At 36.0% G+C, this 26,668-nt stretch overlaps 3 protein-coding genes across 3 annotated transcripts in view; 1 reads left to right on the top strand and 2 right to left on the bottom strand.

Moving 5' to 3' along the window:
• LOC141444275 (ALK tyrosine kinase receptor-like) overlaps window positions 1–12,957 on the top strand; it is a 31,945-nt gene extending 18,988 nt beyond the window's left edge. The window contains exons 12-17 of the mRNA XM_074109766.1: window positions 268–351; window positions 3,333–3,412; window positions 5,502–5,596; window positions 6,046–6,175; window positions 6,553–6,676; window positions 8,090–12,957. Coding sequence (XP_073965867.1) covers window positions 268–351; window positions 3,333–3,412; window positions 5,502–5,596; window positions 6,046–6,175; window positions 6,553–6,676; window positions 8,090–8,737 — 1,161 coding nt within the window. The 3' untranslated portion in view covers window positions 8,738–12,957. The remainder of the gene's footprint in view (window positions 1–267; window positions 352–3,332; window positions 3,413–5,501; window positions 5,597–6,045; window positions 6,176–6,552; window positions 6,677–8,089) is intronic.
• LOC141444285 (uncharacterized) overlaps window positions 1–26,668 on the bottom strand; it is a 273,640-nt gene that overhangs the window by 96,268 nt on the left and 150,704 nt on the right. The window lies entirely within an intron of this gene.
• Window positions 14,947–26,668, bottom strand: part of LOC141444378 (uncharacterized) — a 78,685-nt gene continuing 66,963 nt past the window's right edge. Inside the window, exons 4-9 of the mRNA XM_074109931.1 lie at window positions 25,895–26,069; window positions 25,351–25,585; window positions 24,616–24,929; window positions 23,366–23,574; window positions 22,552–22,663; window positions 14,947–18,633 (exon numbers count right to left, since the gene is read on the bottom strand). Coding sequence (XP_073966032.1) covers window positions 18,522–18,633; window positions 22,552–22,663; window positions 23,366–23,574; window positions 24,616–24,929; window positions 25,351–25,585; window positions 25,895–26,069 — 1,157 coding nt within the window. The 3' untranslated portion in view covers window positions 14,947–18,521. The remainder of the gene's footprint in view (window positions 18,634–22,551; window positions 22,664–23,365; window positions 23,575–24,615; window positions 24,930–25,350; window positions 25,586–25,894; window positions 26,070–26,668) is intronic.

Genomic DNA, 26,668 nt, shown 5'->3' with positions numbered 1-26,668 from the left:
AATCGTACATAACTGTTCAGTTTTCTCACACACACGATACGATATTCATTTTCATAGCGTCTGTGGGCCCTATTACAAACACACACACATACTAACAGCCTCATTTACAACAATAGGATTGTAGGATTGTGTACTGTACACTCACCAGCACAACAAAGCGTGCATAAATATCTCATACGACTCTATTTCTAGAGCCGACAAGACGTATCAGATATTTTTACACAGATTTTGACAGATATTACAGGACTGTACTGTATTCTCCAACAGGATCCTGAAATAGTGAGTGCGCCGCTGCCGCAGGTTCGGCCGCTGCTGCAGCCCGCGGAGGTCCAGGTCAATGCCAACGGACAGGTTGGTCCCGCTTGTGTCAGGCATTGTTGTGGAAACATCGTAAACAGTAGGCGCGAGCCCAGCGCGTTACGTTTCATCGTGGACTAGCTATCCCTTTATAATCAGTAACTGGCTCTGTACCACGCAGTGCAAAATGCGAACTTCGTGTCTTACCGTCACGCTGACGCTAATATTTAATACGAGAGTAGAAGGACGGTAAGAATGGTACGATACGTATTTCGAGTTTCGAATTTTGTATTAGTTCCCCTGGGAATTAAATGCCACACCTGGGATTAAAACACGATCAAATACTGATAAAACTGGGTACGTAACAAGTACAGAAAGTAGAATCAATCTGATAATTTTGGTAATACATATGACGCCGTGATTATGTATTACCAAAATTATCTTGGTATTAATTGTTAAATAATTTCGTTTTTTTTTATTCAAAATTATGAGTACCTACTATTATTTTGTATTAATAAATAAAGTTTTTCCTTTTTGCGAAAAAAATGGATGCTCTATGTCCGAAACTGAAAAAACCTGGCGCGCTGGGCTCACATATTACACGAAAGTCTAAATTGTAAGGGCAACCATAGAAAAAAACCTTCAAAACCTAGTAAAAGTTAGGAAAACAAGTACAAAATATTGAGGTCATTTTTCAATTGTCAATTTGAAATGGTCAACAAATGATTGTTCATAAGTTTTTGAACAGCAATGCCTAGTTAACCAGTAATTTTGATTATTTGAAGACACACTATATTGGTCGCCTATTGCCCTTGCATTCATAAATTACTAAAATAAAATAAAAACACAACTAAATAATATGTTTCATTTACGAATGAAAGGGCAAATTTTTGATCCCTCACCACAGATTAAAATTCAATTTCTAAAAACAAAAACTAATTTATAACTTTTTTCCCCAATGTTTTCGCTCTGGCTACTAGATGCAAGTAACTGGACAAGTTTATTTCAATATGTTAAGTACCTCAATGTTAGAACGAACAGCCGTGCTTGCAAGTGGCATGTACCATAAACTATGGTTCATATTTTTGTTTTTCAACCCTACCCTTGAATGGAAACTTAGACGACTAGTGACCCTTGTAGTTAGCCCGAGATTCGTTGGAATGCGTCAAAGGCATGTTCACAAATTCATAATCGTTTTTATAATATTTCTTTTATCATAATCATAAATCATGCTTATGCCGACATTTCAAAGAGTCTTTTAATGAAATACTTCAGTGAGTGTTTACTTGCCTACTAGTAGCTATAGCGGAAATCTACCTATATCTATTGTCTTTATTTACTTTTCTCCCTTTTACACTGGGCTTCGTGAAATAACATTTTCTGTAAAACGTCATTTTTAAATTAAAAACCTTCAGATGATCATTCTTTAATTGAACTTTGTGTGAACATGTGTCAAATACTTTTGAACGGCTGTTTAGTAGAATGCTTTGAATAAAGATTGTATTATCAATAAGTGTGCAATTTAAATAAAAACTTAAACATTAAAAATAATTACAATTCAGAACATTTGTCAAAATATGTCCCTCGATTACGTTTTCTCGTAATTAGAATTAAACTTACGCAAAACGTAATCATTACTTTGGACATACTTTCGTTCCGTGGTCTGAAGAAATTGAGAAACATTTCATGACACAATTACTTAATATTAATTACAATTTTAATTATCAACATATTCAAATAGTTACACCTGTCGTTAAAATGATTATCCATGTAAATCAGTTTAATTATTTATTATATAAAAAGGCGTTTGGATTTAACGAAGCCCAGTGCTGTCTGCACGAGTAGATTGTGTTCGAGACCGGGGGAGATCGCATAAAATTAATTAAATTTAATTAAGAATATAGTATTTCCATGGTCTTACAAATTTGTTACTATAAGAAGTTTTTATTCTATCGTGGTTAATTTTCAATCGAATGAGGGTATATACAAATTTGCCAATTTTTCTGTTGAAGTATCCTACCGGCTGCGCCAAGTTATAACTGTTAACTGGAAAAGCCGCATATATGGTGGAAAGATGATATCGTAAAAGTATCAAATGGAAACCTTAGGGAGAAAAAGAAATACTTTAAATAGGCCTATACCAATTCATTGACCGATGAAGGCTAGAAAGACGAAGAGGGAGAAGACTAGCACTTTATTCGTGTACGTCTCTGTCTCTGTGATAACTGTAAATCTCTTAAGTTTGAACCAGCCATACTCATTCAGAAAGTTTCATTAAAATTGGTAGCGTTGTTTCGGATATTAGCGTGAATAACATTTGCTCTTTTGATTAAATAAAATTTGTATAGTCTCGGAATGGTATCAGATCTTGACAGTAGGTTGTGAGACCATACAAAGATCCTACACAAGGGTTTTAGTAAACTATGTATGAGATTAGATTATTACGGGACTACCTATATAAAGACCCGACACAAAGGGTTAAGTTACATCATCATCATCATGTAAGAGACGTTTAGGTTTTGTGAGATCATGCTAAAATCAAGGGTTCAGTTAGTGTACGTTAGAGGTTAGGTTAAGTGAAGCTATGCCAAGGCGCACCAGCACCATACCAAGGACTGAATTAAATTTTGTAAAAGAAGGTTAGTTACATTATGTAAGAAAAGATTAGGTTTTGTGAGACCATGCCAATTCCATACTGGAGTTTAATTATCTAAGATCGAAGAGAAGGTTAGGTTATGTATGATCTCACGTTAGGGGTAGAGTACATGCATGAGAGGTTTCGATTTCGTGAAACCCCATTCCAAGGTTTAAGTTATATTAAGAGGTTAGATTTTGTGAAACCATGCAAAAACTGCAGACCAGGGGTTGAGTTACAATATGTAAGATAAGGTTAGGTTTTGTGGGGCCATGCAAAGACCCCATTCCAAGGGTTCTAAGTGTTCTAAGTGGTTAGATTTTGTGAGACCATGCAAAGACCCGTAGGGGTTAGGTTACAATCTCGCTAAGGCCACGTTGCGATCTCCCCCGGTCCGCAGACTGACGCGGCGTGTGTGCAGTGTTCGCCGCCCTGCGACTACCTGGAGCCCACGCCGCCACTGGACACGCCGACCTCTAGGTAACTCCGCACTGACAGACAATTACAGGCTGTTAGGCTCGGAGGATCGTAATACCTCGTTGAGTTCCTTGCTGGGTTCTTCTCAAAGGAGGATTTTCTGAGCCGGTGGTAGATTGGATTATGCTACACCTGCTACACGAACTAATTGCTATTTTGATGTTCTGCATCATGGATGTTATGTTAATGGGGCAAATTGCTAATAGGACGTCTGACATTTCGCTTCTTGGTCAATTTGCTTCGCTGGGCATTTTGCTACATAGACGATTCGGTACTAATTCGATTCTTTTTGACTTTTACATATACCTAGCTACCAAGCAGTTTGTTATACCTAGCCTAAATTAAATAAAGATATACTCAGCGCCACAAAATTTGGCCCCCCTCTTCATAAAAAATTACCTATTACTGCATACATTTGAGGGCCAGATTTTTGCCGCTCAGTATATTTTGACTTTGATGGCAAACTGTTCGTTTCCAAATCGCACGTCTAGACAATCGATGATCGTTATTCTAGTACCGTAATATAATTCATCACAAATGTGATGAAAGTCATATAATTAATGACTTTCATCACATTTGTAAGCAAAATAGACATTTGTAAGATAAAAAAATACTTTTTTACGAAAATTGCCTTGCTTATTACTTATTAAAGTTAGCGTTGTTACCTAAAAAATTAAAATTAATTGATTGCGCGTTGAAGTGTCTGAACGGCAGTTATACCTTCAGCGTGTATTTTTACACAAACACAAAAAGTAACTAGGTAGACGTTGGTTTTTGGTGCTATGAAGCCATAACACAACATTTCAACTTAAACTCATTTAAATCGCTGTAACTGAGAGCAAGTGACGGTCAAAAAGTTTAATAGGTAGTTAGGTATACGTTTTCTTTTCGTCCTACACAATTTGCCCTACCTACCTCTACAGCTCTTGTCAAGTTGTCATATTTGTGGAATGGCAAAACTTGCAGCAAGGAAGAAGAGTGCCTAACTATAGTTTGCGTAAAGGAACAAAACTTATATCTAGTAACTTTTAGTTAAAGTATTTCTGAAAAGTCTGGTAATGTCTGTCAGATCCCTAATTAATTAACAATTTCTGTTAAAACTGTCTGATTATAATAATTGTGGCACTTTATTAATTTAATAAATTAATGTTGTCTAGTAACAAATTCAATGCAAAATACTGATTATATAAAATTTCATAACATACCTACTTTAAAATCTGTATTTAAAAAAAAATGTATATGTGTTATAACTCTGTGCTTTTCTGTTAATAAATCCCATTCTTCTCACTTTAAAATCTGATTCATATATATTTTTTTATTTAATATCATATTTAAATTTAGTAATGAAATTTTACACAATCAGTACCAAAAAATTGGAATACACCCCAAAAAGGCGCGGGAGACGCATGATATAGATTATAGCGGACCCCTACCAATTATACCCCTTAACTAGTTCCTCCACTTAAAACACATAAATCTCATTAATGTAACTACCAATAAAGTTTTGAACTTTTTATTTCTCCAAAAAATGGATTTTCCGCTGATAAGGGTCGAAAGCCGAAATAAAGAGTAGAAAACTAATGAAAGAGGAATTTCATAGAAAATTGTTGCCATAATTTCACGTCAAAATTTGCCAGTTATATCGAGAGTGGCGCCCTCATACAATTTCTACTCTTTCTTGTGACGGTCTTCATCAAATTACAAGAGATATGTGGGCATTTTCATTAGAACATGTACTTACCTACCTAGCAAGCAACGGCTTAAAGTTAAAAGTTGTCAGTTTTTTGACGATTTCCCCCTACAGTTAGTATGGAATAAAAAGTCACAAAACTGACAATATTGAACTTTTCCTTAACTATTACGTATAACCGTTGCTAGGTACATGTTTTAGTGAAAATGTCCATGTATAGGAAAACTCAATTCTAGGTTACACGTCTGACAATTAAACAACGTAGGTCACGAACTACCGAATCTATTTCTTTTCCTTTCAGTATTTATTGATACACTATCGAATTCTTCAATGCTTAAGGCAGTGTTCAATGTTTTTTAATTTTTTGGAGGGTAGTTTTGTAATAATTCGTGTGTGTTACAGCTCAACGGACCAGCTAGTGCCTCATAGCATATCGCCAACGGCGATGCCGGGCCATCTCGAAATGGAGGATTCACAATATCCACCTCTTCTGAGAGGTATAGCCCCACCCATAGATTAAGATCTGTATGTCCCTGATTTCTGTATCGCTTACTATTTCTGGTGTACAATAAACAGTAATTGTATTATATTTTATTACCGCCATGGTCAAGAAAATTGAATATGTCTTTTATTCGGGTTACAATTAAGTGTACTTAATATCGGGTCTAATTATCTGGTTACAATTAGGACTGTGCTATAGGTAGTGCCACCAGAGTTGAGGCCACGCACACAAGAACATCTCATGTAATGGCAGCAGGATTTTGACATTCACTCATTCTTCCTTTATGCAATAAGTTCTTCATGTAGCTACGCGTGTATAATCAATCATTTACTTCAACTCTCGTTGGCACTACCTTTACATCGTTTGATATTAGAATTGTCTATTATATCTACCCTTATTATATTTTGAAGAGCTTATAGTAATGTTTAATTGCGTGTTTGTCAGCATCACAAGAATATGGCAACATTCCAATGGGCATGCGTCGCGGCAGCGGCGGCGCAAAGCGCGAGGCTGCTACGCCCGCCGCAGAGACACCCACCACAACAAAGTTTCTGCCGTCTAACTCCACTGACAGGTATTTATTTAAGACTAGATAAACCTGCGGATTCGGAACCAAGTCCGAATAATTGGTGTGAACGGGATGCTTCGTAGTACAAGGCCAGCTTAACACTATGTTCGATTTTCGAACACTTTTTCCACCCGAGTGGCGAAAACGCTTCACCAAGCAGATTTCGAAGGATACAGAAAGCCTTTTCCAGTTAGTGAGGAGTTTTTTTTTCGAATAACTGTTAAAAAACTAATTACCTAGTCATTATTAAAGAACTTCGCTTCTGAACTTTTTCTAAGTTTCGGTCGAAGTTGACGAAAATCAAGAAAAATACTTCTTAAAATATTTTCCGCCAATTAATATTCCCCGGCATTCACTAGTTATAGTACCTATGTTGTTTCTAGGTTACTAAGTTCAGTGGAGGGCGGCTCGATGGACTCCGACTCGGCGGGCGACGAGCCCACGGCCGCTGTCTGGGAGACTTCCTTCTCCGAACGCGCCTCACCGCGCCACTACCACGGACCCGCGGTCAGTATATCATCAAAAACTATACCAACTACAGTATCACTGTAATCGTTAGTATCAACAAGCACAGTATCGCCGTTATTATCATCAACGACATCATCACTGTCGCCATCAATGTCAAAAACAACAATGTAATTAACAACCACAATAACGTCATTAATCTTATAATTAACGACATCATAACTGTCATCATCAACAATAATAGCATCATCAACAACAACAGCAATATTATCAACGACAACTACAATAACGTTATTGTTATTAGGTATCATCGTATCATCAGTATCATCACTGTCATCATCACCAACAACAGCATCATCAGCTACAACTGCAATAATCTCCTCATTATTATCATCAACGATTTATCAATGTCATCGCCAGTCAATTACATAAGACATATTTTCTAAGGTACATAATGTACACATGAAAAAACCCGCAATCTCAATCACTCAGTCTAGCGACGCATAATTCAGCAAAGGGTGGTTAATTAATAAAGTAAGTAAGTACCGCGACGTAAATGTCGAAAATCCTCATGGGAATTTAGTGAATGTCTATATTTTTAATACAAATGCCATATCTACGTATACTGTGAAATGGTATTCGACGGAATATTGAAAACAACATAAGGGGTACCCGCGTATTTACAGATAACTATGTATAAGTAAGAAATAAACAATTTATAAAGTTTATTTGGATGCTTGCAAAGCTAACCATATTTAATGGAAGTTGAAATTTAATATTCTATCACGATCCTAAATTAAATGTAGAAATTAACTAAAACCCAATTGTTTTCGTGTTTCAGTAGATAAATTGTTCGTACCTACTCCTTTCGTGCTCAGACGCTCGTTTTAATTATAGCCATCTAAAAATAACCGCAAAGTTTACCCCATTGCGTCTGTCTGCACGTCTGTCTAGACGCTACGTCTTACGGATTCAGTGTTCGATGTATCTATTTATAAATTTCTAACATTGAACTTCTATGTAGGTACTCTATCTATGGTCTCTTAAAATTGTTCTCTCTAAAAGACGGTTGAGTAAGTTCAGTAGGTAAACACACATTGTAAAGGTTTGATCAGATTTTTTCATTTGACAAAGTGCACTTTGAATATCAATCAATAATTCAATCATCAATCAAAATATTTGTCAATCACAACTTAAAAAATCAGGGGTATGTACAGTTAAACTACAGCAACCACCTACTGTAATGCTTATTTCTGGATTAATTAAATTCTTTATCAAATTTAACCCGTTTCCAGTAGTTGGTAGGTCTTGAAATTTGGAATAAGTAGGTAGATTATGTCAGATGGATAAGAATGTAAGTAGGTACAGCAGCAAAAGAATAGTAGGTATTAAAAACCAATTTTTTTTTCAAAATGTATCTAGGTATTACGTTAATATGTGAATTTTGATACGCAGGTCGACAAACTAATCAGCATAACCCCGACGTCACCAAAACCACCGGAGAACGCTCTGTCTAAAGCAATAGAAGCTAACGTCAACATCATAGATAAAACCAATCACAAGAACAGTCTCATGCCAGAGCGGAAACCTGCGCCAATCGCGTCGCCGGATCCTCCCAGGATCAACGCATGGGCCAATCAGGAGCCGCCAAAACTAAAACCAAAACCTCTATGCCTCGACGCAGCACAATTAGAACAGAATTTAAACGCGCTAAAGAAGAACAGTGGTTCTGTCAATTTAACAACAATGAACATCCTACCTCCTTACATAAACGTAGTAACACCTAACAAGCTATCAGAGTCCAAAACTATTCAAATCGACCCCAAAAAAGCGGTCATACATGATCTGCAGAGTCCTAAAGAAGAACCTAAAGAAGAGAAAGTGAAATTGAAACAGTCAAATTCTGCTGCTAGTTTACTGAATGGACCCATGACTGATGTTCCCTACGCGGATAGTGATAACGCTTCCTCAGGCTCAGGGGGTAACGCACAAAACCAAGTAAATAATCAGAAAAACAAAAATTATGCTGACATTGTGGTTGGTGAGAGAAAAATTATAAAACAGGGTAGCAACGGGGTCGCCGAGTCCGAGATTAGTTGTTAATGGAACGCCAATTGGTTGTGTGACGTGCGTCGCCGTTAAAAACACTAAAATTATACCTAAGTAAGTTTTAAGTTGTAAATATAATTTTACATCTACTATAAGCTAGTGAATGTGATTAAAGATTATTTCGAGATGTATTTTTGTCGATGTGTACAAAAATTTGTTTTTATAAATGTATCCGTTGGGACAAAATGGCTTCCTGGTTCGCTTATATATAGTTGAATAGTTTATTGTTGCTCAATTTGCTCAATGTGTTGCCAGTGGTAGGCCAAAGTAAAATAAAACTTAGGTTTTCTACGTAGGTATTCTATCCAGAGTAATATGTTATTGATGGAATTTACCTATACCTTTTTTAATAGTACGTACAGCTTGGTAGCCTTTCGTTTTTGGATAAATTTATGGATGCGTTCAGAAAAATTGAAATAACCTTAAATTTATCCATTTACTTTTGAGAGAATTAGTGACTCCCTATACAATAAGTTTCGTTGACCATAATAAATAAAACATATTGAGAAATCTAACGCACAGTGCACGTTTACAGTTAAAGATAGTATCTTGAAGTTATAATTACGAGTAAGTAAGAAAGAAACGAATTAAAATATATATTTATATTCGTTAATTAGACAGAATTAAAAGAGTTTTAAATTAATTTACGTTAAATGAGAATGCACTACAAGCTAAAGCGAGGCAGCCTTACCTCTGCTAATATTTTTTTTTATTATGAGAGGAAGGCAAGCGAGCAAGTGGGTCATCTGATGGTAAATGATCACCGCTGCCCATGAGTACCAACTGCTCAAGGAGAGTCATTGGTCCGTTGCTGGTTTTTAAAGAAAAGCTTTCGGGACAAATATGACATCGGGCTTTTAAAAAAGCCCCGATGTCATAATATTTGTCCGGAAATACTGCTGACGGAATTGTTTGTTTGTTTGCATGTAAAGTGTAAATCACTGGAACTTATGAATCAATTTTTTAATTATTTTACTAAGGGGAAGCTGAAATATCCCTGAACGTAGGTACCTGGGCCAATCAACTATTTTACCGACACTTTGGGCATCTCCTGCGTTACCAAAATGGTCTCTGGCGTTACCAAAAAATCGTACTTCCAACAAGATATTTCACGGTTTAATAGGTTGAACTTACGTAGGATAGCATGTATTCATGTACACCATCTATTAAATTACAGAAAGAACATGTTTACTTACAAAATCTGCAATTGTTTGAAAAATGTCGCGGACAGATTAGTGTCAGTAAAAAAGTTGATTGGCCCACCTTTTTATCCTGAGCCCGTGTAGTTTTTGAGAGATGCAGAAAAAGTGCCCAAGTGCAAGCAAGTGTCAAAAACCACCCAAACCACCACCCAAAAGAAAATAGGGGTCACGGAGTTTCATAAGTAAAATGAAAATACTAATAAATATAATTTTTTATAACATTCTTTATCTAAATACTGGTTACACTATCACAACACAACATAGTACAGATACTTTTCGTTCAATTAAATGTAGGTATTTAGATAAAAATGCAGACTTATTTTTGATTTCATTTTACCACCGAAACTCCAGTGGCCTTATTTTCTATTGACTAGTATACAGGGTGTAACATTCATATCGCTCAGTATGGGAACGTCTGAAACTATAAGACATACGAAGATCTCTTATTAGGAACCATTTCGCCGGTTTTAGTAACAAGAAAAACTGCATTCATATATTACAAAAAAACTTGCACTCAGTCCAGGAATCGTACTCGGACGTTTTGAAAAATAAAACTTACGTTATTAAAAATATGTAATACAATGCACTTTATTCATTGCAGATATCGTATTTCATAGTAATATTTATTGCTTATTATGACTTACACTGCCGCTATCGAAATAGAAATAATGTAAGTTTTATTTTTCAAAACGACCGGGTTCGATTCCCGAACTGAGTAGGTAGGTACGCTTTTTTTTAAAGTATGAATGCAGTTTTTTTGTTACTAAATCGATGACATGGTTCCAAAGAACAGATCTTCGTATGCCTTTAGTTTCAGACTTTCCCATACTGACCGATCTGAATGTCACACCCTGTATAAAAACAAAAATTTAGCTCCATTTTTTTAAGCCTTGGCTTACTTATGTAGGCAAATATATGATTGTTTTTTTCCGTGTTACGTAATTCACCTCAGTAAAGCGGCAATTACACTGAGTCGTTCGCCGCATGCTGCTTGCGGCGACCGCAAAAGTGTAAAGAACACGGTAGTCGGCCGCATTCGGCGAGCGACAGCTGTCACCGCCTTAATATGGCCGCCGCAGTAGACGGACAGACTAATGTTAAGACGACGTTCGTTCGCCGAAGTAGTTTGAAACAAATTCGGCGACCGCATTAGGTGAACGACGCAGTGTAATTGTTCCCACTATTGACTGTACTATATAAAGTTCTATAATATTACTGTCAATGGAACTAGTGGGAACACACCATCTCCGTTGAATGAGTTTCATGTACCTATTTTTAAAAATATGATGAGGAGATCCAAAGGATAATATTAAAAATCTAGATTATGCTAAGCATTTGAGATATACATTTTTATGTGTTTGTCACTTTCTGCATGATCAGTGAAATCGTGTATCATTTTGTTTGAACAAAACAATCGTTTCGTTCAGAATAAAAAAAGTATGAGTAATTAAAATTACAAAATAAATAAATAAATGTTAACTATATTGTTGTTTAAACAAGAGTTGTTTTTTTAAATATTAAATTATTTGTATTAATTAGAAAGGAGGTTTTATTGATGAGCTCGGAGCTCTACATTACCTATTCTTTATTCCTAGATAAACTAGATTAAATGTAGCTGCTTAAAATGTTTGTAAATAATATAAAAAGTAGTAATTCAGTAAACGTCCACCCACATATACTCGATAATTATAAATCGTTATTAATAATGTAGATATAGACGCATCTGTTTTGTTGTTATAGTTTAAACTTCGTTAAGTATACGGGTGTTGGTAAAAAAAAACTGCGCTCACAAAATTATTATATATACAAATAATTTTAAATCACCCGTGTTAAAAATAGGTCACACGACAAAAAATAATGGTTATTTCATTAGTAAAAGAAATAGTATTATATCTATTTGTATGAGAATATTAAAAATGTGTGTATCAAATAAGTGGAATGCTTTAATTAAACCATAAGGTAGAATAAGAAGGACTTACATTTGTTTGTTTTCATTGTTTTAAAACAGAGTAGTGCCAGTTTTAATATTTTACTGCCTTTCGTTATGCATTTAGGAAAATGAGTTGATATTTATTGAGGCATGAAATGGCAGGGTATCATGGTATATTATGTTAGTATTATTAGAAACCCTTGAAATTTTGGTCAGTGATCTCTTAATTTTACTCTGTAAGAGTAAAACTTGAACTATTTCGACAGGCAACGTTTTGGACCGTTTGTTAACGAATTATATAAATTGTTAAGGCTGTATTTTCTAAAATATTTCTTAAAGCGACGCTGTAATTGAGCTATTTGGTTAACAAGAGTGGTAAATACTTAATTCAAGTCGGACTCGATGTCAGCGCTGAATTCCTTTTGATTTTCATCGCAATGAGGGCTATCGCGTATGAATTCGCCACCAGAGGCGCTAGTGTAGCGTGAGGTCTCCGAAATGTCAAATCTCATAGTTTTTGGGTGAGCTACGCGGGTTTATTTATAATTAGAATAACTTTGTGAATATTTTGCAATATCTGAAATTAATTATGGCAAATATGCGTTCCGGGGCCATGAATGTCTGTGTTTTGAGACAGTTTTGTCTTTCGGAAACCTTTGTCCTCCCTTTTTTTCCGAACAAAACGGGGACTATGCAACACCGTGGCATGCTCGATATTTTTATGGTACGGTTTTAAGGTGTATTAAATATGATTTTAATCTAAACTTTGTTTTCACGCCCGTAATAACAGACTTTGAAAGCCATACTTAAAAACCTCACGCAACAGTGCGCCATCTAGTGAGACAAAAAACGATAGCGCTCATTGCAGTCGAAGTGAAAATAAAAGTTTGAAATATTTCAGTAAGTGTCAAAGTTATGAAATTATTTATATCAAAAACCGTGGATTAGTAATAAATTCGATAGGTTGGACGGTTTTTTGACCACCGTTATCTTGAATTAAATGATTAATTACATGATCGCGATAGTCTGGCAGTGCGGTTTGAACAAAATTATAATAAAAGTCATTATATTTAAAAAAAAAACATTTTCATTAGACGAATAACATTTTACTGTCACTTCTGTAAAGTTGCTCAATTTAGAAGTATTATTTTCGAATTAGAGAAAACTTCTAAAGATTTTATTTTAACAAATTCGTGTTAAATGTGGTTGTGAAGTATGTATAGTGAAAAAGACAGCCTCTTCTAAGTTCCTTTATTGAAGCAAGTGACTCTAAAATATTATTCATCGTCTATCAGTATTTATACTGGGTTGAACAACGAAATTAATGAATTGTCATTTTGAAGCAACTCTTATGTTTTCTACCCTTGAGAATGCGATGTATAGTGTCCACTACCTATTTAATATCAGCGATTATATTTAGACTTAAGAATATATAAATATGCTACTTAGGAAAACACTTGGTATATGAAAATACGATGGTAACATTAAAAAAATATTAAGTTATGTGTAAATTTATAAAATAAAAACAAAAAAGTGTAATTGATATTCAAGAATAAAATCATTAATAATAAATGTAATACTGGTTATTTTATTTACCCCCATAACTTTGAACAATTCTGAAACAAATGAGCACAGGTTTTTTGATTCAATATAAAACGTATTGCAGATGCAGATTTCGTTCTTTACTTAACCCTTTCCCAGGCATACATAGTGCATATAGCAACCACATAAATGTACACAAATATATTCGACCTTACTAAATATACAATATGATACTCAATCATTTGAATTCGTTAAAAATATTACTCGTTTTTAAATGACTCCCTCACAGGTTAACAACATAAAACTATGATTTATTTAGTGGTAACTTCAGTGCTAAATTCGCGGAGCCTGGAAAAGGGTTAATTTTTTACCAATTTGAAATTTGAAACAATATACGTATGTTTCATTTTAACAATAAATCCCTTCAACGGAACGACGGTTTTTAGTGTACGACTCCTAGCGCCACCAAGTGAGCAAAACTCCAAAAGTGACGCAAATTATTATTAAAACTTCCACCAGAGCAACCGACCAGCATGGAAGTTCTCACCAGTTGGCGCCACTGTAGACAAAGGTCCTGCCTGAAGTTTAGTAGTTATAGGTGTTATTACGGGCGTGAAAAGAAAATTTACATTTAAATCATGTTTAATACCTTAAACCCGTACCATAAAAATATCGAGCATGCCACAGTGTTGCGTAGTCCCGTTTTGTTCGGAAAATAGGGAGGACAAAAGTTTCCGAAAGTCTCAAAACACAGACATTCATTCATTGCCCCGTAACGCATATTTTCCATAATTAATTTCAGGTATTGCAAAATGTTCATAAAAATATGCATACTAATATTATAAATGCGAAAGCGTGTGTTTGTCCGTCTTTCACGTCGAAACGGAGCGACGTATCGACGCGATTTTTGGCATAGAGATAGTTTATGGGCCCGAAAGTGACATAGGCTACTTACATCCCGGAAAAATGCACAGTTCCCGAGGGAACAGCGCGCGATAACCGAATTCCACGCGGGTGCAGCCGCGGGCAAAAGCTAGTTCTAATTATAAATAAACCCGCGTAGCTCACCCAAGTGACATTTGACATTTTGGAGACTTCTCGCTACACTAGCGCCTCTAGCGGCGAATTTATACGCGATAGCCGCGATCTTTCTTTCAGAGGCCAACATATTTGCGTAAATTCACACAAACACACTGACCAAAACCTGTTCATGTACAGTACAGATACTTATAACGTAGAGATGTGGAGGAATGTGTTAACCATGAATCAATAGAAACGCTTCGTTTACCCACCCTAGCTCAGCAGAGCAAGGATATGTGAATAAATGTGAGTATCTAGTCGCATAATTTTTGAGTCATAATCTAATAAGTCATAATTTTTCCCCACCGAAACTTTTTTTTCAGAAATTTTCAAATGGTCACCTGTAGACTAGGTTTGTTTTATAACAATTCTGAACAATTAATAAATTGAGATTTTTTTATTGACAAGCTATTTTGCGACCGGAATGGATCCATGAGTAAAATACCTCATTGCTTCCAATTTTTTATTAATTCCTGTTAAATATTATTTTTTACGAAATGCTAAACATCAATAATTACAAATATGGAACCGCCGTCTCGTTCACAATATGATACAATTATGAATGAACTTAATCATGAATGTGATACTATTTTACTACTCAAAATTCAGAAAACTTTGTTCTAGAACAGATCTTAAAAATAATAAGACGAATAGAAGATAATAATAATACTTTCATAAAAAATCACTTTTATAGACTGAAATTATACAAACAAAATTTTATAACTTTCCTTCTGATCCGCCATTATGTGAAAAGTGATGTTTTTAATATGCAAATGAAGAGTTAAACCAAAAAGAATGTCTGAAACGAAGTTATGAAATCCATAAGAAATAGAAAAATAATAAATTTCGTTTCTTAATTTCAAGTAGTTCATTAATTACAATTTTGTGGCGGAAAAGGCAAAAAATCTCTAAGGGAGCATTAAGTAATAATATTTTTTCTCTCAATATTCAACCTTAAACATACACCTAAATTACATATTGCAACATATTTAATCGTAAAGCTTTAGACAACTATTTTATACATTATCATCAATTTATTTTTAATAACCTGAGTATTTTAATGCATAAAATATTTAATAGCAACATACAAAAACAGCTAACGCGATAAAATCCAAATAATCACTATTTTGATCCAATGTTTTATGTACTTGTTCAATAAGAAAAAAATTGTGATGAGATATTGCACTAACGAAAAAAAATTAAAATACCTAGGTTTCACTACAACAAATAATACATATTGAATACTACCTAGCTTATATGATAATACATCGATGTACGAGTGATATGAGCAATAATGGACATATAACTCTATTCATAAACACAATATTTAAAATAATTACCCTTAAGTTGGCTGCCCCGCTTACACCACCCAACTTTTCCCATAAAGAATTTAAAAGGCGAAAATTATTGCCAACCATAGCAAAACATTGCGTTTATAAATGAAGTAAAAACTAATCTACATGTTTGGATATAAGTATAAAAAAATTCTTACTAATACACCTACACTTTTAGTGATGCCGAATATATCAAACAATTTTTCCAATCACATTCAACTATAACAACAATTTCATATTATCTTTATAACAGGAAAGTACATACAGCGAAACTGGTATAAAAACTTTGGACATGAATTTTATTACAATGATAATGATATACATAAATTCTAAACAAATCTAATGTAGATGAATGTAGTGTGATATTAAAAAACTCATAACTACTACCATTGCTGAAGTACTGTTTAATTAACAACTGTATTTATTATTAATTAGTGGTAGGTAGAGTCTTAAAAAAATCACGATAGTTTAAAAATATACCAAAAACTGTATTACATACTTTAAAAAACATAAATTTGTAAATAAATTTGAATATAAGTGCAAAATGAATTTAAATAAACAAAAAATGCTTCACCCCTAGCTTAATACAAAAAGTCGTCAAATTAATAAAAAACATGACTTGTATACCACGCACGCACAACAATCTCAAATATGTATAACTTTCTGTATTTGGCGCAAAAATATTTCAAAATGGCATCTTATCTTTTCAAGACCATCAAATCCCGAATATACTTAGCTTTTTCCATTTTCAAACATTATTCACGTAATTAAATAAACGACAATCTATATTGTTTTATGTATATCGTAAATTGAATATCTCTGTGAATAATTTCGCGCCAAAAACATAACGCAACCACTCACCATTTTCCAATCACACTATCACAATGCGCAATCGTATTCGCACTACCGCTAACATTTCACTTTGCCTTCGAATCTCTTTTGTATTCGGGATTTCGAAACAATATTATATGTACAACTTACTAGTCCCAATTCGTAATTAGGATTAGTTAGAGTAACTGAAGTAGATTGTTGCTGTTTTAAAATGGTGTTGATTAGAGATGAAATATAAGAACTAAAGTGAAAAAGCAAAGTGAACTGCCAGCGTGCATAGTCAAGGTCACCAAAGTACACAAAGTCTCAAAACTATGTATCGTAGGGACTTTGAGTCCCTATTAGTCATATAAAGTTGTCTAAGTACATATTTTTCAACTTTGGTTTGACTTATTAAGGACGGGGGCATATTGCCAACAGCATTATGGCGGCAGCCGTCGATTCATAGCGAGAGTTGTTACTTCAAATAGTACAAACAATAGTGCAGTAAGTAGAGTTAACGGTTTCTTCTTTGGAATCCATTTTAAAACTGACTGCCGTAAAAAAGTACCTACCTACGTTGCCGTAAATTGAGGGGTCGACGGCTGAGGTTCTCCCTATACCTATCGACACGGAAGCGGCTTTAGCGGTTCAAAAACGCTTTGTGTCCACGTAATAAGAACGGGAAGACGTCTTTTTAGGGTTCCGTACCTCGAAAGGAAAAAACGGAACCCTTATAGGATCACTTTGTTGTCCGTCCGTCCGTCCGTCTGTCAAGACCCTTTTTCACAGGAACGCGTGGAGGTATCAAGCTGAAATTTATATCAAATAATCAGATCTACTCTCCCTTGGAGCTGTGAAAAAATCAAACTTCTAAGCCAACGCAATCAAAGGATACAGCCGTTTATGCCGCAAATTTCCGCAAATTTTCGAAACTCGCAAGGGAATCAAAACCTACAGGGTACTTCCCGTGAACTCAGAATCTTGAAATTTAGTACGAAGCAACGTCTTATAGCAGAGATAAAGGAAAAATAGCGAGAAACATTAATTTTTAGTTACATCATGTAATAAAAAATGTTTGTACGGAGCCCTCGGTGTTTTTTCATCGGCTAAAGCAGATTCCATGTCAATGGATTTGGGGAGACCCTAACGTCAACGCATGGACGGCTGAGGTTAACGGGTGGCACTTGTAGCTGCTAGTGCCATTGGCAAAATACCTCCAAGCTATAAACGACGCGTCAGCTGCCGTAAACGCGACGACGGCTGAATCTACGCATTGACGGCTGAGACTAACAGATGGCAGCTCCTGTAGCACAGGGTTTCTCAAAGTTATGGCTCCACGTACCCCTGTTAAAGTTTCTAGACGATAGCGACCCCCCCCCCCCTTCAAAGAAAGTAATAAAATTGACTGTTGGAGAAACTAAGGTAATTTTTATTTCAATCATCATCATAATATAATGTATATTATTTATTTCAATAAAAGGTAACAGATATAGGTAAGAATCATCTTACCAACGAAAATACAAACTGAAACAAACAACAACAAATAACAAACAAATAAGTAACAAATTTGGAGTTGAATTAAAAAATAAAAAAAGACTCCAAAATCCAATCTTAATCATCTTGCTAGTCTTGCAGCCTGGTGGTTTTTGGAGTCACGTAAACCTTGTCTCGAACCCCCTACCGTCGAATAGCGAACCCCACTTTGAGTAACCCTGCTGTAGCAGTTTCTGCCATTGACAACACGCCTCTAATGCGTAATCGACGCGTCAATAACTAACGCATGGACGGCAGAGATCACGGCAACGGCAAAAGCCTATGCCGTTGGCAAATAGCGCCACTCTATAGCTCTTATTTTTATCCTTGACTGTGCTGTGCGATCAGAAATCGTTGTCGCTTGATGCGTCGTAACTCTCCGCTATATGGGGCGGCGGCTGGTAGCGATTCGCCGTTAGCACCGGCCCGTGGAACGACTGAGATCTAAGGACGCTACTGTAATAAAAAAAAAACATTTTTATTTTGTATTCGGAGACTGCTCTCAATATGCGGACATCTGAGACTGATTTAAAGCAACTTTATCAAATGAATCCTAATCCCGCGCAACAGAGGCTGTATTGTCTAACGCGCTGACGTTCGCAATCGTATTCACCATCTCTTTCTACCCTCGTCTTATACTGTGTGACAGAAAAAAAGTGGTCATAACCTAACCTAACCAACAAAAAGTTGGAAAACCCCCGACTTTGTCACTTCAAAGTTCAATATCTCAAAAACGGCTGAACCGATTTTGATAAAACATATCTAAGAACCATCGCTAGAAAACCTGCTTTCAATTAAAAAAAACAGCATTCCAATCGGTTCACTCGTTTAAGAGTTACGGTGCCACAGACAGACAGACACACACAGACTACAGACACACATAGCGGACAAACTTATAACACCCCTCTTTTTGCGTCGGAGGTTAAAAACGATTTTGATTTCAAGTGCGTTAGACAAAGCCTCTGAGGTCCCATTGTCTACCTATCTCGCTCGGAATCACATGTATGAGGGTAGAAATAAGTGGTAAATGTGTTTGCTCAATCAAAGCTTTGAAAAAATATTATTTAGCTGGAATAACCATATGTTAATAGTCCGCTAAGTTTTTAAATAGCTAAAAGATTAAAAGTAGATTATATTAAAAGATTACGTACTTATCTAAGTATGTCTCTGAGACAGTTGTGTTAGTAAATAATTAATATAGTATAGTTTCAGGGTCAAGCAATACAAGTTAGCTTTGAAGCATTATATCCCATAGCAGCATTATCGCCCACGACGGACGGAAGACGGATGTACTTTGTTTGCGAAAAACGCTTCAAATATACATTTTGTTTTTTTTACTACATTTTTGAATTTTTTTTCTTATCTTCGCATATATTTAAAATAGTAAAATGAACTTCCCATAACACGGTATTTGACTACTCCTGAATTTGCGGTATTATTAAGAAAACTTAGTAATTCAGCCAAAGTTGGACAAATTCGGTTGAAAACACCTTTGTAATATTCATGTTTATTCTGAATAATAATAGATGCTTGGGCTAATTCGGCTTTCGGCTTTTATTAGGATTTTTCGAAGTCAGGGAATGTTTCAATACATTGGTCGGTGCTCAAAGTGTACCATGCTGAAAAGTGTTTAGTCTTGTCCAACTATTCACTAAAATATTCAGTAATTTTATGTTTTTTTTTTTTTATTTAAGTTTATATTTGTTTGGTTTAGCTCAAACCTTCTAGTTGATTTTCACCCATTTCCTTGAAATTTAACTCGTGTGCGAATTGCATGACAGCAAGTTCAAAAAGTACTGTCAGCAGAAAAGTTTGTTTAGAAAAACCATTAAGTATTATTTATTACTTTTATCGCAGACGGGACCAACACCGCCGACCGTGGATACCCGCAACACGAGGTATGTATCACAGGTCCCTCGTCCCGTTCTTTGACAGAGACTGATATAGGCTCGTTTTCTAAAGCTCCGGTCCTATATTTTTGTCGTGCGTAGGAAAAAGTTTCGCTTAAAGCTGACGTTGCTAGTCTGGCAATCATCAAGGTAGTGCAGAATGAAATGATCGACTATTAATTATAAAAGTGCTTAGATTGGCGTAAGGAATTGTAGTTAAGTATATATTTTTTTGAATTGAGTGCAGTGTTTACATACAAAAGTACCGGGAGGGGCCTTTATATTATGGCTGATCTGTTTTAATTATTTGCTCCTGTTAAAGGTCCCACCCGGTATACAGAGATGCACGACGTGTCTATGGCGCTTTAAGGAATTGAAAATGTGGTTCATCAGTGGTAAGTACAAAAGTGCAACATCCAGTAAATTATACAGTAGGAGTAAGTACATAAATATAGAGAAATTAAAAATCCAATTGGATTTCAGTATTCCTACCCAAAAGATTTAAAAAAGTGTCCATTTCAAACGATTATAAAAAATAAGCATCTGAGCATTTAACTTACAAATATTAAGGTGTAAGCTGTGGTTAGTGATTATTAATAACTTTAGTTGAGTTCAAGTTAGTAAGCTAAAATCTAAGCGCAATTTATGGCACTTCCAAGTCCCAGTTAGTTTAAATTTCGAATAAGGTGAGTGAAAACAAAGATAAATAAATAAATAAAATCAAGAAAGCAAACTACCCATGGTACACCCGAAAGAGACGGCTATAGCAAAAGTGAAAATTAAGGCATACCTACTGCCCTCATATTACAGCAATAGGCGGTATTAAAAAAAATACTTGAGTTATTTATTATACCATTGCGTGAAGGCATTCTGCATCAGATGGAGTAAATAATGCAATTGTATTTTTGTTAGACGGTATAACACAGAATTACGTATAACCGCGTCTCTCACTATTAATTTAATAAATACCAAAATTGCTAATGAATAACATTAGGTATAACTCAAATTCGAAAACATGTAATATTATAATGTTTGATATTTTTTAAGTTCCTGAACTTGTGACTTAAAATTATTTGCTTCAGTTAAAGGGCCCACCTGGTATAAACAATCATCATCCCAGCCTATATACGTCCCACTGCAGGGCACAGGCCTCCCCTCAGAATGAGAGGGCTTGGGCAGTAGTTCCCACGCGGACCCAGTGCGGATTGGGAACTTCACACACACCATTGAATTGCTTCGCAGGTTTGTGCAGGTTTCCTCGCGATGTTTTCCTTCACCGTAAAGCTCGTGGTAAATTTCAAATGTAGGTAATTCCGCACATGAATTTCGAAAAACTCAGAGGTATAAACAATAATTTGATTTATTACAAACTAACAGTTTTTAAATCCGATCAGTAAAGTACATCTTTGACAAGAGTTACTTCGTAAACCAGATTTCATTTTGCCATAGGTATAGAAATTAAATTGTAACTTAAATACGAGTATAAAGAAAAAAAAAGTGCCCAGTTTCGTGCGAAGTATTATTTACGGAAATTACGGTCTTTCCGAAAGCTTTTAAAACATCTTTTTTAGTCAGCATGTTTTGGTATTTACAGAATTAATTTTTCAAAGTGCCATGTGTAGGTATGTGAACGTTATCGTGTTAAAGCTTATTTGAAGCGTAGGTAAATCACCATATTATAGCTGGTGCTGTGACAGTACAGTGTCAATGTCCAGACGCCACAACTGTCGAATTGACATTTGACTAACCTTACAACTTCATCTTCGCGTCACTTTACGCAGTATTGCATGCATTTTGACACCTGTCACGCTCTAGAATCCGATGAAATGTTAACATTAGTTTGACATTTAAAGGAAAATTATCAGAAAATAATTAAAAGTAAAATTAAATTGAAGTTCAGACCCTTGTAAATTCAAGTATTGAAGAAATTAAAATGTTAGGTTAGCTAGAACAATACACCAAAATTATTATTGTCCAATATTATCTGGAATGAAACATACCTATGTAAAATTGATGGCAGTGATTTTAATAGTGCTGCCTTAGTCGGAAAGCAGAATAAAGATCAAAAAAACTTTACAGTCGGTTAGGATTCCATAAATCAGGTGATGTTTTTAAAACTTTTTTATTCTGCCCCCAACCCCCCTTTTCTCGTGATATTGTCGACTAAACACTCCCCCTCTTCCTAATCACTTGTTTTTATCGCAAGATATACAATAGACCTTTTTAAAACTAATTACTCGAATTTTTATTACGAATTTTTGTGACAATGATTATGTTTTGAAAATAAAACGTAAACTAATAAAAAAAACGTAATGGCAAACGTGACAATTTGTCTTTGTTTTCTTTTTTCTCTTTTAAAAATTACCTTAATTGTTATTAATAAATATTTTTCTTACTTTCTGATATTTTTATTTCAAGACACGTACATCACCTGATCCATGACACTCCTTATAATAAACGAAACGTTATAAAACTATGTCCTCACCTGGCGGTTTTCGGAGGCGCCTTGGCCGCAGGCGATTTCCCTAGAGCGGCCGCCTTACGCGGGTCGTACGATGCCCTACGTTTCCACTTCTCTAATTCTTGTTTCTTTTGTTCTGCAACGATATTAAAAGTTGATTGATGTTTAGATATTCTTAAGAAAGGTCAGAAGAAACTAAGAGATGAAGGCGTACTGTTAGTCAAGGTGTGATGTGTGTATCTCAGGGAGAAATCCTAGGGCCACTACTCTACCTAAGGCGCATTCAATTTTTTTTCTTCACCGATTAATGAATTACCTATGGATAATATGTGTAGGGATTTTATAAGATTAAAAAAACAACTGAAAGAGTTAGGCCACTAGTGTCATGAATTCTAAATTCAAATTCAATTTATTAGTCCAATATAGGTAAATGGAGAAATTAATTTCAATTGATGTGTTGAATAAAGTTAAAAGAAATCAAAAATAACATGGCGTTATAGTTAAAGTTATTGTATGCCCTGACAGATGTCATGAATTGACTTGAAATAAAATTGCAACACGTAAAGCCATAAACAAATAAATAACTTCCCGTGCTTCCCATGCTCATCTCACTATCACGTCATTTTCGTTTTCTACTCATATATACAATACCAATTGAGTACCCCAGGGATATATTCTAGGGCCATTACTCTATCTTGCATACATAATCAACTATTGAGCTTCTTGCCGAATTCTTCTCAAAAGAGGTTTTTCCTGACCGGTGATAAATTTGTCATTCACAAATATCATAAGTGCTTGTTGCTCTAAATTGAATAAAGGTATTTTGACTTTGACTCACCCATTTCGTAGTGTTGCGCACTCCCCTTGCTGACCGATCCTGCCCGATCATGGTTCAGAACTGCTACGTAAGTCTTACTCGGGTCGCGGCGGAGGAAGTTTTTGGGAGAGTTCTCGGGTTTGTATTTGGATATGTCGAGGTAGCGAGGCTGGATCGGAGCCTTCTTGAGCGAGGTCGTCGACGATGACATGGAGTAGTCACCGCTGTACCTGGAATTTGCGATATGCGGTTAGATTACATTGTTATCAATATTATCATCATCATCAACACCAATGTCATCATTAACAATGACAACTATAACAAAAAGATTATCATTGCCATCATCAATAACAACAACGATGACGTTCATCCCTGCCTATTTACGTGCCACTGCTGGGCACAGGCCTCCTCTCAGAATGAGAGGGCTTGGGTCGTAGTTCCCACGCGGTCCTAGTGCGGATTGGGAACTTCACACATACCATTGAATTAAGTATTTCACAGGTGTGTGCAGGTTTCCTCACGGTGTTTTCCTTCACCGTAAAGCTCGTGGTAAATTTCAAATGTAATTTCGCACATGAATTTTCGAAAAACTCAGAGGTGCGGGCCGGGGTTTGAACCCACGAACCTCTGCTTGAGAGGCGATAGGTCAAACCACTAGGCCACCACGGCTATAACGATGACGTTATTATTATTTATTTATTTTATTAAATTGGGAAACCAACAGCTTAAAGTAACACGACGATATATAAACATTTCAATAACACATCAACCAAAACAGTTTCCACTTATACCTATATCTATGCAACTTAATGCTCCGATTTACACGCATAATTTTAATAGTTATAAAAATATACAAAAACTAGTCATTTGACTTGTTTTAAGCAAATTAAAGTAAAGTTACATAAAGGTCTAAACACTCTGTAAGCAACCTTTAAAATATATTTGAACACTGAAAGAATCACCTTAATACAGGAACTTTATTTATTTTTTAAATTTGCTGACACAAACTCTCGCATTTCCATATGAAACACATGATACCTATAGAGGATTTTGTTTTAATAAATATTTTTTGTTCCCCTTTGTTTATGGCGCTGATTACACCATAGTGCTCCCAGCCAACCTCTCAAAATATCTCTTCTTCTGTTTGTAGTATTACAGGTAGTGTCCCACTGACGCAAATAAGGGTCAGATTTAATTATGTTTTTATTGTTTTTGTTTTCAGCACACTCTTTAATGTTATATATCTCTTATTATATTCTTCTTTAACTTACCTCTGCTTGGCTTGCACTGGTTTTTTCCCCTGCCTCATCACAACAGGAGCACTCTCTGTCCCGCTCTCTCCCTCTGTATCACTAGTACCAGTCGTCATACTCTTCTCGTGGCTGAATATAGACGAGTTCCTTGGACTACTCCCGTTGGTGGTTGAAGTGTCACTGTCAAGTATGAAAGTTTTCCTCTTGTCTATGGCTTCGGCTTTTGATAAGAAGTCTATATTCTCTTTGGTAGGTGTAATGTCATCTATGATGAAGGTTTTCCGTTTGTCTGTGTGTAAACTGCGCATGAGTTTCTCTTGAGGCTTGTTCACCTGAAAAATAATTTAATTTGATAATAAAAACTATCAAAAATGCAACGTTGCCAGCTCAGCAGGTATAAACGCTCTTAAATGAAATGATGATAAACAGATGGTCCCAAAGGAATAACAGCGCCGTTCGCAAGACCGGCAGTTTTTGCTGATTTGGGACCATTTCGTGACATGCATAAACTTTAATTTATTTTTCTTATTTAGAAGGTTTGTCACGAATAAATGATTGTGGGGGCTCCAATAGAGAAATCTCAGGCAGGTCTTATTCCGAAATGTCCACCAACAGATCTCCTCGCCGAAAGAACGAGCGTCGGAACTTGTATGACGACCCGAGAAACTTCGATAGCGCGGAGTCGGATGTTTCTATTATTGTTCACTAGATGGCGCTAGGAGTCGATACAATTTCTTTTTTTCTTTAACTAACCTGAAATCCAGCAACATATTCCCTCGCCATAACCACATCGTTATTGACGGCCTGCCGCCGCATGCTCTCGCGGAAGTTGGGCCTAAGGTCCAGTATGTCCGAGTGCGTGGAGGTGACCATGGGGTCTACGGGCAGGGCGGGCGTCGGCTCCTCCGAGGAGGAGTAGTCCAGGGTTTCCAGGTCGGCTATGTTGGTCGTGTGGAACGACTGCGAGCGGTGCACCGGAGAGGAGTGGCTGGGGAGTTATATTTTGGAGAAATTAAATTAAATTTTAATTAAATTAAACTATCTGGGCGACCGAGCTTTGCTCGGGGTAAAACTTGGTAACAATCGTTTTCCCAGAGATAAGACCAAGCTAGATCGATTTTTCACCTCCGAAAAACCCTACATACTAAATTGATTTCGTTGGAGCCGTTTTCGAGATCCCCGAAATATATATATATATACAAGAATTGCTCGTTTAAAGGTATTATTTGGTAGAAAGTTTCAATAGAAACTGCAAGTTTCAATTTCGATATCTCTAAAGTAACAAAAGATAAAATACCTGGGTGAGCTCAAGTCATCCTTGTTGCACTCCTGCCGCTTGGCCATCTGCTTTCTCTTTCCCTCCTGGGCCGCCTTCATTGGATCGTAGGAAGATCTCTTCTTCCAGTTGCTAAACTCTACCTCTTTGGTCGCTAGGGCAGACGATGAACGGTACTGGCTGGGTTTCTTTTGACCTGAAATAATAAACAAATATAACTAATCTGTGCCCAGGTTCTCCAATGAGGGCTATCGCGTATGGATTCGCCACTAGAGGCGCTAGTGTAGCGTGAGGTCTCCGAAATGTCAAATCTCATGGTTTTTGGGTGAGCTACGCGGGTTTATTTATAATTAGAATAATTTTGTGAATATTTTGCAATATCTGAAATTAATTATGGCAAATATGCGTTCCTGGGCAATGAATGTCTGTGTTTTGAGACAGTTTTGTCTTTCGGAAACCTTTGTCCTCCCTTTTTTCCGAACAAAACGGGGACTATGCAACACTGTGGCATGGTCGATATTTTTATGGTACGGTTTTAAGGTGTATTAAATATGATTTCAATCTAAACTTTGTTTTCACGCCCGTAATAACAGACTTTGAAAGCCATATTTAAAAACCTCACGCAACAGTGCGCCATCTAGTGAGACAAAAAACGATAGCCCTTATTATCATCTCTGGGTTATACGCGACCCTTTGCGAGGCAGGGGTCACCTCTCATATTGAGCCTGGGCTTTGTGCAATTGGGATATTTTGAGCGGGCGGCTCAAGATGGTTGGCCAGAACGCGTGTAATTTT

The sequence above is a fragment of the Choristoneura fumiferana genome, chromosome 29 (assembly GCF_025370935.1).
Source record: "Choristoneura fumiferana chromosome 29, NRCan_CFum_1, whole genome shotgun sequence".
NCBI classification, from domain to species: domain Eukaryota; kingdom Metazoa; phylum Arthropoda; class Insecta; order Lepidoptera; family Tortricidae; genus Choristoneura; species Choristoneura fumiferana.
Note: the sequence above shows the minus strand (reverse complement) of the source record. Positions and strands in the feature narration are given on the sequence as shown.